Source organism: Serinus canaria, chromosome 1A, assembly GCF_022539315.1.
Source record: "Serinus canaria isolate serCan28SL12 chromosome 1A, serCan2020, whole genome shotgun sequence".
NCBI lineage: Eukaryota > Metazoa > Chordata > Aves > Passeriformes > Fringillidae > Serinus > Serinus canaria.
In genome coordinates, this window is record NC_066314.1 from 5,336,927 (window position 1) to 5,351,187 (window position 14,261).

The 14,261-nt window shown below is 41.3% G+C and overlaps 1 protein-coding gene across 1 annotated transcript in view; it reads left to right on the forward strand.

Moving 5' to 3' along the window:
- The first annotated feature begins 6,418 nt into the window (after nucleotides 1–6,418).
- CELF2 (CUGBP Elav-like family member 2) overlaps nucleotides 6,419–14,261 on the forward strand; it is a 376,846-nt gene continuing 369,003 nt past the window's right edge. Inside the window, exon 1 of the mRNA XM_030238355.2 lies at nucleotides 6,419–7,008. Coding sequence (XP_030094215.1) covers nucleotides 6,956–7,008 — 53 coding nt within the window. The 5' untranslated portion in view covers nucleotides 6,419–6,955. The remainder of the gene's footprint in view (nucleotides 7,009–14,261) is intronic.

Sequence of the window (14,261 nt, forward strand, 5' to 3'; positions counted from 1 at the left end):
TACACACACCTGTACATGGAATTTTGGATGCTTGTGCCTATGCAAGCAGATAAGCACTTCTAAACAAAGGCTCCAGGGGAGTTACATGCCCAGAATGAGGACACTTAATTGGTTTTTGTGTTTATAAAAATCTCCTGCCAGCTGTTACAGCAAAAAGTTGCCTTCCTGTTTTGTCAGCTCTTCCCAGCCTTTGTAATAGGAATGGGGGAAAAATAGTTTTATTTCTAGTGAGTACAGCAAATCCTGAATCCTGACCAACATCAGGGTAAACTCAGGCTAAAAGGGTGCTCTTCCATGCCTTTACATGAAATATGTATGGGATTGCTCTGGCATCTGAAGCATTTTCTCCTTCCCTACTCACATGTCATCATCTTTAGGTCAATAGCAAAGCACACAAGGGATCTTGTACTTCTCTCTCTGTTGAACAGATATAAACTCAGTGCATAAAATAGGTGTTTGTGGTTGACACTTCAAAATTATGTGCCTGAATGTACTTTAATAAATACGAATATCAGAAAGGGACCATTTACTTCACCACTTTCTTAATTGAAAAATTATTCCCTTTTGCTGCTTTTTTCCCTCCTTATTTCCCTCTAGGACTTTGGAGCTTTTAAATCATTTTCTTTCTAAGGGGTATGGTATAGATCACTTATTTAAAGCTTCAGGGGTTCCTTACTTTGCTACAGCAACTCTTTAATTTTTGAAGTGGTAGAAGCCATCTGTCTCAACAGATCATGTTCTTTTACACTGAATGACGAACCAGTATTTCAGTTGATTTATACTTAAAGCAGTCTTGGAAAGGATGGAATTTCATAAAGCTGCCAATTTCTGTGTCTTCTATTAAGTTCCTAGGGTTCTGCTCTGTAGATTGCTAGGGTGGTGTCTGTCCCTCCCAGATGGGAAAGTAGGGCACAGATAAAAAAACAGTTTTCTCAATGTCAAGAAGACAGAGAGAGGAATTAACTCTACACCTCCACCTAGTCCCTTACCAATAATTATCCTATTCCTTGAATATCTGTGATGGATAGAAAACCACAGGTAAATATTTGAAGAGTCTATTAAAAGACAGATATGGATGTGAAGCCACTAATTTTCTTTTGTCTCTTTGAAAACGGTTTCCTAAACATTTTACAGAATGCATTCAGCATAAATTAATTACCCTTAGATTCATTCTCCAACGCTGCATGAGATGGCATTGGGGCTGGACAAATGCAGCTGTGGTCCATGTGAAAACATGGCCCTCACAACAAAGCACTTATTAAGGTCAGCACCAAAGTTTTTATTTTCTGGGCTGTGTTATGAAGGCAGCCTGAACAATAACCTTTTCATAAGGCTTCATAAGGACCTCTTGGTGTTCACTGTATGACCTGACACCAAAAGAATGGGAATGAAAAGACAGGCAGTGTCAGCTTAGGCTCCTCAGTCTGCTGTGGTGCTGGAACAGTTAATGGCTGCTTTTCTCCTCTCCACCAAATCTGACCCCTGACTCTGCCAAATGGAATGAAAGAAGCAGATTGGGGTGTGCAAGGAGCTCTTTTTGAACATGTCTGGCAAATACAAGGAGCTTTTCTTCTCTTTCATTCTTTCTGTTGGGTGAGGAAGGGCAAGCCCCGCCTCAGAGTACAGAAGTGTTCTCGCTCCGCCAGTGCTGCAGAGCGAAGAAACCTTCCCGCTGGCCAGGAAAGAGAAATTCAGCAAAGGACATAAATGTTTGGCTCATATGGTGTTTAAAGTGAACTGCAAACACCTTAAAAACAATTAGGCTGATGGGAGTTTGGGCATCACTGTCTCTTCAGAGAGGCTGGAAAGCATTTCTCCCATAATGAAGTATGTCGTAATAGTGATTTTCTGCTAGGTGAATAGACACAAAACACATCTTTGTTCGTGAGGCTTTTTATTGCAGCAGTTGTCATGAGCAAAACCTGAAAGTACTTGAAAATCCATTAAAAACACAATCAGGACTAAGAAAAAAAAAAGCCATCTCTTGAAAGTTTGTCTCAGCAGACTGTAAAAGTGAGAAGTCGATAAGTATGAGACACATTTATGCAATTTAAGATTAATGATTAACTGTTAAAGTGCAGGCTTTGTACAATCAGCAAGGAAACAAAACCCTTCAATCTCTGCAGCTGCTGGATGAAGCCAACTTCTAAGTTACAGTGTGTGATAAGATGTGCTGAATCCCAGCCCAGCTGGCCATTGACCTGCAGTGGAACAGAGATTGCTGTCTCGGGGGTGTTTTGGTTGCAGTTCCCAATTCCCAAAGAGTAATTGTCAGCTGGATTTATGCCTGCTTGTGACTGCTTTTCCTCTGGTTCTGTACAAGCACCAGTGCATGACTTCGGGAATTTCTTAGACTTGGGACTTAAAATTTCTTGTCTCCCAAATTATGTATTTCACAAAGAAAGAATGGACTAACTTTAAATGTTCGAAATAATACCTGGATTTACTTACACCAGTTCTAGGAGTAAGATCTTTAATTATTTTTTTCCATCAGAATTATTAAATTCAGCCAGATTTTTTTCACACATCCAGGCCGTGAACAAGCACTCAAGTTCCCAAGTTAAAACAGCATCTTGCCAACTTTAAAACATTTGGCTGGTCAGCAGGAAAGAAAAAGCTGCTTGTAAAGCACTGGAATGCATTTTCAATTAGTCACTCCATTGCTTAAAAGGCGAGGCATTAGGGACTAGGAGGAGAGGCAGGGGGGTGGCAAGGCTGATGGGGAGGGACAGCATGAGACAGTCTGGAGAAGAGCCTTTATCAGCCCCAAACAGCAGCCCTGAAGTTGGAGGCCACTCTTTAATAGCTGAGCTTTTGTTTAACAACAGGCTCCCCAGGGAGAGTGAGGTTTTCCTGGTAAAAGACCAAGATTTCTTTCAAATAACTTAAAGTTGCTTTGTAGGAAACAGCAACAGAAAATATGTGTTGAGAAGATGCTAGAAGGTTATTTATTTCTCTATTATTGCCTGATAACCAGGCTGCTGGGTACCCTGACTAAAAGGCTGTGCTCTGGCAGACCTTCTTTGGCTCCTAAAATATTTTGGGAGAGATAACACTTTTGAAAGGAGATTATATAACAGACCCAAACTGCTCACTATACTTGGTTTATTAACATGCCCAACACTATGAAGTTCTCAGTCCAATAGGATTCTGGTTAAGAAAGACCTGGGAGGGAAAAAGAAAATCTCAGGACATAAAATCATCTTTCTAATGCTCAGTAGCCATAACTGCTTTTGCTTTTTTAAATGCTTTGTCCTGTACTTGACCTTCAAATGTTTGTAGCTAGCTGATCTGGAACTTTTTTGACTCCACAGCTGTCTAAACTAAGGATGATGACATTGCTTAGAGATCCTTTTGTGTGTGTGTGTATACAGGAATGCTGTTTTCAAAAGTATATACATATTTTTATTTTAGCATGACTCAAAATCTTGGAGAGCTTCTACTTCTTTATCATATTAACTGAGAACCAGTAAGTTCTCACTGGGGGAACGTGTCATGGCATGAAAGACACAAATTCCACAATAGGCTGGATTTCAGCAGGTAGAGAAAATTTTTGGGGTTGTTGCCTTCTGGCTCTAGCAGCAATAAATTTGCTTAAGTAATATTTCACAGATGTGCTGGTGGTTTCCTGGCAAACAAGCTGAAGATCATAGGAAATTTCTTTACTCAAAGCATAAAATAAAGGTTTTGAATACAAAGTCCTCAGCCCTAACAGAAAAAACATTTGGCTAAAAGCTGAGCTGGAGCCTGCTACCTAAGCACAAGAGTTAAAATAATTTTACAGTGAGTTTCTGTTTCTGTTTTATTTGTTTTCTCCTACTATAGCTACATGCTGTATGAAACACGTGAGGCTGTTTTGGAAAATCCATTGCCTGTTGCAAGTTCCTCTGTGCTAAACTTGATCTCGTAGTTTTATTTTTAGAAGGCTCATAGTTGCTGTCCTCAGTGTTGTAGGAAAAGCTGGCAAAATGCCAGCAAGGTCCTGCAAAATGGAGACATGGCTTTTCTTCCAGACACAAGAATTTGAGATTAAAAAAATAGAAATAACCCCAAGAAGTGCAAAAGGGAAAGGAATAAGTATATTTACTCCTGCAGTATAGTTTTCATGTGGATATGTTGGCAGAAATAATGGAGCATTTTCTGTGGGAAGACAGTGAAAAATGTGTCTATGGAAAGTATAAGATGTACTTGTTAGAGATAAAATCCTTGAAATAGACATAGTTTGTGGAATTTGGGGATGAACAAAGTAAGCCACTGAGCATATTGGTGGAGTGGGGTATAAAGACAGAGCATCTGCCCCTTTCTCACCTTGACCTGCAAGAGATTGTGACAAGGGCACAAACTTGGCTTGCCAGTGTCTCAGGAGAGGTCAGGGTATTTTGATTTTTGTTTTCTTTGCAAACTAAGCTTGAAGCCTTTCTTAATTCGAGCCTGGTCATCAATATGTTTGCACGATATGAAATACTAAGTGAGAAGTTTGCATGGGAAAATAGGTGAGTGTAGATTAAAACCAGCAAATGTGGCAATAGGGTAGAGAGGAAAGAGAAAAGGCAGTGTGCTGCAACTACTGATGTCCTCCCCAGCCTCAAACGAGGGATTAACATCTCTAACAGTGGTTTACAAACTTGGGAGGAATAAGAGACATTGACCAATCTGTTCTTATTTGCTTTCCATGCTAAAAAAACAAATAAAGTTTCCTCAGTTCCACAAAGAAACAACTGAATTTAATTTTCCATTACAAGCATCTTGCCCACCTCCTGCAGCTAAACAAATATAGGGCCCAAAGTTTCCAGAGCTGGATAGAAACTTTATCTCCGCAGAATTGCTCAGAGATATGTGTGTATCAGGTGAGAAACTGCCTCTGCCCCTCAGGTTTTAAGAGAGAGGTGGAACATTTGTCACCCCCAGCTGTCCTCCACCCTGCTGGCCCAGATCCGCACCTGCAATCCCACCATCAGCTGCCCCTGATGTGTTTTCCCTCACTACACCCCTCTGAGACAAAGCAAAACTGTTGGAAGCATTGCCTAGGGGAGGATGTCAAATTCCAGAGTCTGAACTTGAGGCCTGACTTGATGAACTGATCAGCAGAGAGGCCCCCACGGGCTGAGCTTCACCTGGTGGGGCAGGGAGGAGGCAGGAGATGACTCAGAGCTTCTCCTAAGTGAGGGGTCAGCCATGCTCTGGCCTTGGAGCAAAGAAGGCACTTTGTATCAGGATAATTTAAATCTGGTTGTTTCTGTTTGGCCACTATCAGCTGGCTGCTGTCTGGCAGGCAAAATGGTCACATTCTCTTTTCTTGGGCGGTGGGAAGCCCCAGTGTCACCTTCTGGCCAGGGCATGACTGAGCTGCCTTTGTGCTGCCATCCAGGGGGGCTCAGGCTGCTCCAACCCAGCCTCCAGCAGACCAGGGGGCCTGAAATGCTTTAGGCACAACTCAAGTTTTTATCTCACCAAAGAAGGAGGCAGTGGAACACTTAAAGTTTATTATGTCTTATAATACTCCCTATTATGTTTCCATGAGTGTGTCTCACACTTCCAGATCTCCCAAATCTCTCTGTGACCACCATATCACCATATCACTGCTTCTTTTAACATACAAGGGCTGATCTTAACTTCTTCTTCTTTTTTTTTGAGAGAGAGAGAGAGCTGGTGGCAGAGAGAAACTAGGAGCATATGCCTGTGATATAAATATCAAAGTGGAAGTATCTACCAGTTGGGGTAGTTTGGTTCTGACTGAACACTTCATAGGGTACTGTTTTGCTCTTTTAGAGAATTTTAATTTTTTTAGAGAATTTTAATTTTCAAAGAATTTTAATTTGGGAATTTCCAGAAATCCTAATGAATTGGTGGAGCTCAAGGAGAGCTTACAGTCATTTGCAGTAGGAATGAAAAACATTTAGAAGGGGAAAAAAATGCAAAAGAAATACTTGAATAGAGGAAAATCAATGTCAAAAAGTATTACAGAAACACAAAAGAAGCCAATAAACTCGATTTTCCTAAGTAAATACACACTATCAGCAGATACACAACTTTTCAGATCACCATAGAATGAAGTATTAAAAAAAAAAAAAAATTAATGGAACTATATAGACACCATCTCCCCTTTCAAACATCCAAAGGGTTACATCTGGCTTTGCATGATTAGACTTTTTATTATTCCTCCATAATAGCAGCCTTGCTTTAGATCAGTGCATTTCAAGCACAGCTTCTGTGTTTAAGTCTATCAATTCTAATAGATTTAAAGAACAGAGAGAGGGGGGAGAAAGATTATTCTGTATTCTAAGGGTTGTGAACTGCTTCTAATGCATGTGTCTGTCTCTCCATCTGGGGGTGAGGGACAAGGGGAGGAGGGAAGGGTGGGAGAGGAGTTGCATTAGAAAGTCCCTCCTCTAAAAGTGTCAAACTCCAGCCTGCACAGAACAGGGAAAGGGAGACCACCACCAACCCTCAGAAAATAATATAAAAACAAACCTCAGAGGTGGAAGAAAATACCCAAAAGGAGAAGACTGCAGCTTGCAGTAATCTGTAAATGATTGCTGGCAAAGACTGGAGGCTTCGAGCTTGAGCTGTGTTTGCTCCAAGAGAAAGCCAAGAAGGACGGTGTTAATAAAGAGAGATTTAACTGAGGGCTGTGCTTGGAATAAAGTGGACTACAAAAAGGTCAAATTTGATCAGTTGGAGCAGATTACAAGGGCTTTAAAAGGTAGTGGTGAAGAAATGAAACTGGGACTGTGAAGCAATATAGCACAAGATTGATTTTGGGGGTGGAGAGAAGCTGGGACAAGTGCTTATCAGCTTGAGAAGGAGGAAGAGCTGTGCTGGGTTTGTTGTCATTCCCACACTGAGTAGAGTACTTGCTGCTTTTGTGGTTAGCCTTCCCTGCCGTGGTTTTTCTTCTTTTTCTTTTTTTTTTTTTCGTTTTTAATATACATATTTTATTATTGTTATTCCTACAATGGTGTCTATAATTTCTGACTTGGATCCTCTGAAAAGCTGGAAAGTTTTAAGGTAGGCCTATGTTTTCTTCTGTTTGGTACAGGCATTTTGGGGTTAGCCCTAAATTAACTGGAGCTTGAGTTATAATCGAAATGCGAGCCCTGGGCTTAAGTAAGAAAGGAGTTTCTGGTAATTAGAGCCCTTTTAAGATACAGCAAAACCTTTGAACAGATGTTTAGAGAGACCCGAGAGAGAATTTTTAAATATACTTCTCAGTGTTACAGTGCAGTGAGGAATTCTTTTTTTTTTTCCTTATTTCTTTTTAAGGAGAGATTGCTCTGTAAATTCAAGCTAATAGTAAAGGCTCACACCAGTTGCAACTGCAGCGTTAACTCTCTGCTTTCCTTGCTGTGCTCTGCGTGGAAATGAATGGGAAACTCCAGAGAAGCAAGAACAAACAGCATGAAAGTTGCTCAAGAAGAGGAAAATAGTTTTGGGGGAAGGAAGGGGGACTGAAGTGCTTGTTTCATGTTGTTGAAACTTCCACACTTTGTTGCCCCTCTTAAGGCATTTGTTTGGCATTTAAAAGTTGCTACTTTTTTACCTCTAGCACTGACGTTTGGGGGCTTTTAATTTGCATAGTGAAAAATTGTAATTTGAACTGCTAAAAATGGTAAGGGAGGAAAAAAAAATCCCCATTAATGTTTGCTGCAGATATTGAAGAGCCACAGTGTTAAATGCCTGTGTTTAATGCTGCTGTAAGTGCCTGGTTTTTGCCTTATTGAGAATGCAGACGTATAAAAGTTTGCAGATGGTTTGCAGAAACTTCTGTAAGACATTGAAAACATCTGGGACCGTAGATGGCAAAATTATAAAATCACTTAAATGTAAAGTTGTATAGATACCCCTCAGCTTTTTTTGCAAAACTTGAAGCTGCCTGCACTGAATATTTTTTGAGTAAATTACAGGGATTGGGGGCTATATTATTATGCTATGTATGCAATAATTATATTTTGAATATACTTTAGATTCTTGATACAATTTTTAAAAGAACTTACTGTGTTCTGAACTGAAAGAGGAAACACAACACTTCAGAGTCAAAGTATAAAGTCTACTTACATGACTAAGGTTTTTTCCCTCACTGAACTTTCTATTTTAGGAGTTTAAAATTCTCTGAGCATTTTCTGAGCCTCTGTGTAGGACTGGGCACTGGTAACCTCTATCCTTGCCTGTGGTGTGAGACTTGGCACTGGGGGGCTTGCTGCAGGTTTATTTTCTTTTCTTTTTCCAGTGGTTTGGGACTGTCAGCACGGGATGATGAGTGTGTATGTGACTCCAAGAGTTCCGTGAGGACTCAGGCGCGGGGCTGTGCGGGATGAGGAGCGCAGGGCTGGGAGCGCAGCGGGGCTGGAGGCTCCCCCTGCCCCGGGCAGGGACCAGAGCCGGGCTGGCTCCTGTGGCTCTCCAGCAGCCACCGAATGGCACCCAAGGGCTTCTGCAGAGCCCCGTCTGTGCTGCCTGACAGCCTGTGTGCTCCGGGAGAGCTGTTCTAGGGATTAGTTTAAGTTTTATCGAGCTCTATGAGATTATTTCTGATCGCTCTGCGAGACAAGTCAGGTGATGCCAAGTTTGTGCAGGGTTGGAGGATGCCACAGAGGACACCAAAGTCAGGAAGATTTAAGAAAGAGACAAGGTTGCCCTCTAGAAGAACCCCGTTTTATTTTAAAAATCCTGTTTTCCATACCTGTAAAAGAAATATCTCCCAGGCACTTTTCCCCTAGAGCATCCCTGAAGTTTCCCAACTTTGTGTGAATGTGGATTCTGCAGCTGTATGGACACAGAGCAGGTCAAAGGTGTGATTAAATCTGGACATTTCTGTGTGGTTTCTGTGTGATGAGAGCAGCAGCTCTGCAAAGATGTGACATTGTGCAGCACCACTGCAGGATGCAGAAGGTTAAGAGGTGGCAAAAGGCAATAGGTAACATGAGTAGTAATATGAGCAGAATGATCACTGGAAGAAAAAAGAAAGAGAGCCAGAAGTCATCACAGCTCATATGGTTTGTGACTTATTGAACTGCAATACCACTTCTACTTTTCTTATATATTTTAGTTCCTCTTCTGTGGGCCAATCTCCAACCTGTTTGAGGCCTCTGAAGTTCCTGGTTTCACTGTGTCCCCAAAGAAACCTCTAGCTAATAGTTATAAGAAATAGAAGAATGTTTGTGTGTTTATTTTAGGTGCACAAACCAATTATTTCAGACTCAAATGAGCTGATGTAGCAAATGCCACCACCAGCTCTAAACTGGTGTCCTACACTGGTAAATTCTCAATTTTGTTTACTTTTTGCACCCCCATAATTTATTCTGTGACTCGTTTGGGGCCTGATTAGCTGGGAAAAGACTGGAGGATGCAGATCCTGTGGGGGCAGCAGGTGGGAATATTTACATTGGGACTTCATAATCCCCAGGGGCTCAGAGCAGCTGAGCACAGCTCCTGCTCCCCAAACCCTCTGGAAGCATTTCCCTTGGCCTCTGAATAAAGGTAATAATGAAGGGAAAGGTACAATAGAACATCAGACAAGGTTGTGGCTGGTGGTAAAGCCTAAAAGGAGGGAGAGGTCATGCTGGAACATGACAGGGGATTTTGATGGATTTCACCCAGCTAAGCTGGGACAGCTAGCAGAGGTATAAAATTAATGGCAATATGATGTGTGTATATATAATATTACATCTTTGGTTGTGTCTGTCTGGAGTGGGACAGTGAGAGCTGCAATAATTTCTGATCTCAGCTTCTCCTGGGTACAAGAGCCCTAAACACAGTTTCATGTGCATCTTCCTTCACTGGATTTATTCAGAGTGGTCTGAGTACCAAAGTTACTGGAAAGAGAATGCATGGATATTTTTTTTTTTCCTCCTGTTGTCTCCTTTGGGATAAGCTCCCAGCATAGCTGTGACATGAGCACACCACTGCCTGATCTCTCTGTCCATAGTGGGGCTGCAATAAACACCATGTCCTGTTGTATTCCTTGGAGCCAGGACAGATTGACAAAACTTCAAGCCTTCAAAAAAAAAAAAAAGAAAAAAAATCCTTCACAGCCTTCCCAGCCAACACAGTGTGCTTGCCTAGCCCTCTGCAGACACAGAAATCTCATTTGCCATCACCAAAATGAGATGGGAGCTGGGATGGAGACTCCCTAGTGCATAAGAGAGACCAAAATCAGCTGCCTTGATTCCAGAAAAGTCTCTTATCCCTGTTTAGAACTTCTGGCATGTGGTTTTGTTCCTCACAGGTGACTGGGCAATGGTTTCTGAAGCAACCTGTGCTCTGGGCCCCTACAGCAGCAAAAGCAGAGCTGCAGCCTGGCAAGGAGAGGCACAATAAGGAGGAAAAAAAAACCTAATTCCTCAAGGCCACATCTCCTCTGTTGCTTTTCTGCCTTAATTTGGCTCCAACAAGGCTGAATTCAGCACTATAAATCATATGAGTTACCTATGCAGGGAAGACCTTGTACCCCTTTGCATTCCTGTCTGAAGAAATATGTGACCTTTCCACGGCACGTTGCTAGGAAAAAAAATTAAAAGTCGGTTTTAACTTGGCTTTGCAACCTCAAGGTGAAATCCAAGGAAAGAGTAGGAGTTTTTACTCAGAGGAGTGGCCAGCCCCCAGCCTGGGAAGCAGGGAATCTTGGTGTCTGCTCTGCATGCAGATGACTGGAACTTCACAAGTCCTATTGAACTGGCTCCGTCCAACTTGGCAGGTGGAGCTGGGAACATCTTGTTTCACACATCATGTGTCAGGCGGATGTACCAATTCAAATGTTCTCTCCAAAATGTCTTTTTTTCCACCACACACACCATCCAAACAGCCTGTTAATGGTTTGGCTTTTCAGGAAAAAAAAAAAGTGTTTTTCATGCTTGGCAAATCAGCCCAGGAGGAGCAATTTCAGCCGTGTTGGTGTGTGCTTTATGACCTGATTTGGGCAAATAGTCCTACCCCTACATCCACCCCTGTGACTGCCTGGGAGTTGAGGTGGGTTAAATAGCTTCAAAATGTTCAAACTGGGGAGGGGGGAGGAAAGCAGACACGACAGCTAAAATTTGGCTGGGGCCACAGAACAATAAATTGAGCAAAGTTTAAGATAAGGCATTCTGTATTGTATTCAGTATCTGAACAAACCAGTTAATGCATGGGCTCCCAACACACAAATGCTTGGAAAAAGGACTTAAAAAAGAAAATATTTCACTTGTGCTTTACTCTGAGGACCTGGACAATGTTCTCTTCATCCAGTACTCAAAAAACAAAAGAAAACAAGCCCTGAAAGTTTGCCCAGGGACATAATGCTGGACTCCATTGCCACCATGAAATACAGAAAATGGAATTTCAGATGTCAGTGGAGAATACAAATTCCCTCATAATTGCCACAATATGCTTGGTTAAAAAAATAAATAAGTGTGGAAAGAGGGTGTGTGTATCTTGTAGTAACTAAAAACACATTTTAGAAATGGCTTTCCAGTTTACCAATCCAAAAATGCAGATGGTGTCAGAGATGGCATTGAAAGGGGTGTTAGTGAGGGTTACACGTGTCCCAAGTTGTGACACAGATGAGAATCACCAGGGGGATGGTTGCTGTTGCCAAGCTCTGATAAGATAAACATGAGCAGCAAAACACTGTGTGGATTCTTCTGCTTTCAGTTTGAATGGCCAACTCTACAGTCACTCAAGTGAATAATACTGGGATGAAAAATTAGGGCCAGCTGCATTGAAGTATGATTTTTAAATTTTTTTTTCATATTTTCTTATTTGTGCTTCCTTTGCACTTTGTAGAGGAGAACATGGGCAGCCTTTCTGTTTGTTTTGTTTTGTTTTGGGTTTTTTTTTTTTTTTTTTTTGTTAGTTTTTGGATTTTTTTTCCACTTAAAAAGACAGGATTTATGGGATGATACAAGCAGTAGAGATAGCAGAAAACAGCAGATTAAGATGCAACATACTCCTGTATCCATTGCTGATAGGTGAGCAACTCATCCAGTTCTCCTCTAAGCCTGTGCAGATTTATTCTTGCATCTTCATTTTCCCCTGATTAAAATTCACCATCACTCCTTTCAATAAGAGGTTATTCTCCACCGTTTTGCTAAAAACAATCCACTTTTCATATCAAGCCTGTGTACAAGCTCATTACATCTTGTTCATTTGGACATGAGTTGTTAAATCTTCCAGGTGCTTTATGGGGGATTTAAACATCCAATTCAAATGAATGATCTCTCACAAAGAGGTTTACTTACTGCTGCTGCCATGTTCCTTTGCCTAATTATTTGAATTGCCGTAGCCCCTAAAACATGATATGAAATTACTGCACCAGCAGCACAGCTGTCCAGCCAGAGTCTGTGACAGTGAGGTGCAGTAGCACTCTGCCAGGGATCTGCAGCTCAGGGACTTGTGCCAGCAGCTATGGCTTTTCCTTGATGGTTCCTTCCTCCATGAATTGATCTGCCTGGTTTCGCAGTTTTAGCTTTGAGTCCAGAACATCTGTCAGCAAAGAAATTCTGTGGTTTGGCACACTGATGGCAGTTGCTAACAAAGCAATGCACTGGAAGGGCTTTTCTGCCTGTAAATTTGTCTTGTATCCATGTTCTGGGACATGTGGAAAGTGTTTGGAGTGGAGTCCCTGCTAAGGCCTTGAGCCATTGACTTCAGGTTCCCTCCTGGTGAGAGGAGGTGGAGATTGTGTTGTTTCTTCATCTATTATACCCCAGAATTTCATTCCTGACTGGTGATTTCTGACTCTTACACAAGTAGGATGTGTAGTGCAACATCCACACTGCAGGAAAGCAGGAAAAGGCAGGATCATCCTTTCCCTCACATGTAATGATGCTTTCTTCTCCCATATCTTCATCTTCATCTCTAAATCCGTGGCAGTCCTAATGTACTCCTGCAGGTCTTTCCTAACCCACCCACTCAGATTTTAGGCTTTATCTAGTTCTGCACTCAGTGGAACTGAAATCAGGAGGAAGTTGCCTGTACACAGGAGAGGTACCTGGGCAGTGGCAGCCTTACATTGTCCTTGAGAAATGAGGTTATAATTTCATGTTTTTCCCAGGCTTTCTGTGGTAGTTTGGAAGTGTTAGTTAAGCTCTGTGTGCCCCAGTTCCCAGAGGTAAAATGGACCTGTTAATACCTGATTTATTTACTTTGGCTATAAGATTTCGTGGCTATACAAATGTACAGCTCTCTCCTATAATCCCCCAGCACTGGGGGCTCAGCCTTGGGCTGGGTTTTTCATTACCTGCCCTCATAACACTGATTTAACTGAAACTAGAATTTAATTCTTTTGAGGGTAAATAATTCCTTGCTTGTTTACTAAAACCCCTTCTTTGTTATTTCTGCCTTTGCAAGATTGCACCAAGGACCAGGCACACAAATTCCTTGCACCCACCAGCTTTTTTTCCTAGCAGTTGTTAGGTTTTGTTTTTTTTTTTTTTTTTGAAGAGAGCTTCATTAAAGATATCTTGCACCTCAGCTAGTCCCAAGATGCTGTACCAGGGAGGGAGAGAAGGAAGTTGAAACCAGAGAGATTTGTACTCATTGTTGCTAAGATTTTCCATTTCTTGACGTGTGCAAGAGATGAATTTCTTATCTCTTAGGAAAATACTCCAACTATTCCCTTTGGATGTTGTCTGATGGGTATCACTCTCTCCCAACAAACTTGTTTATGCTTCAGGAGCTCTAATACTCCTGATAAATGCTCTGTGGCACTTAAAAAAACCCCTAACAATAACCTAAGTGCTACCATCCAACCTTTTTTATATGAGCAGCTGAACATGCTTCTACTGATTATACTCTAATTTTCCTTAATTAAAAAAACCCCCAAACTTAATTTCATATTAATTGCATTTTTATATAACTTTCTCAGATTTTTTTCCTTTGATTGTGTGTTTCCTCATGTTTCATCACAAATGATAGAAATTCCACTTTTTTTTTTTTTCTCATCTGGGTAAGTCCATGCATTCCTTGAGTATAGAGGGATGTTGTCATCATTCACTGTGGGACACTTGTTCTTGAGTTGATCCCAAGCTGGTATTAGTGGACCACTTTGTTACTGAAGACCTGTTGACCTGCAGGCACTGACTTTTTTGTTTCAGTTCATTTGCTTTTTGCAACTGAGGTTTGAAAGTGAAAATTTTTTAAAGGTAGAAATATTGGGAGGCTCAGTGATTACTACAGTTGTACTCTCTCTTTTATGGAATGGATGGATTTCAGATTATTGGAAAAACTTGTCATGTCAGTTGTGCTGGATTTTTTTTTTTTCTTCTTCAGATATCAAGTTTAAT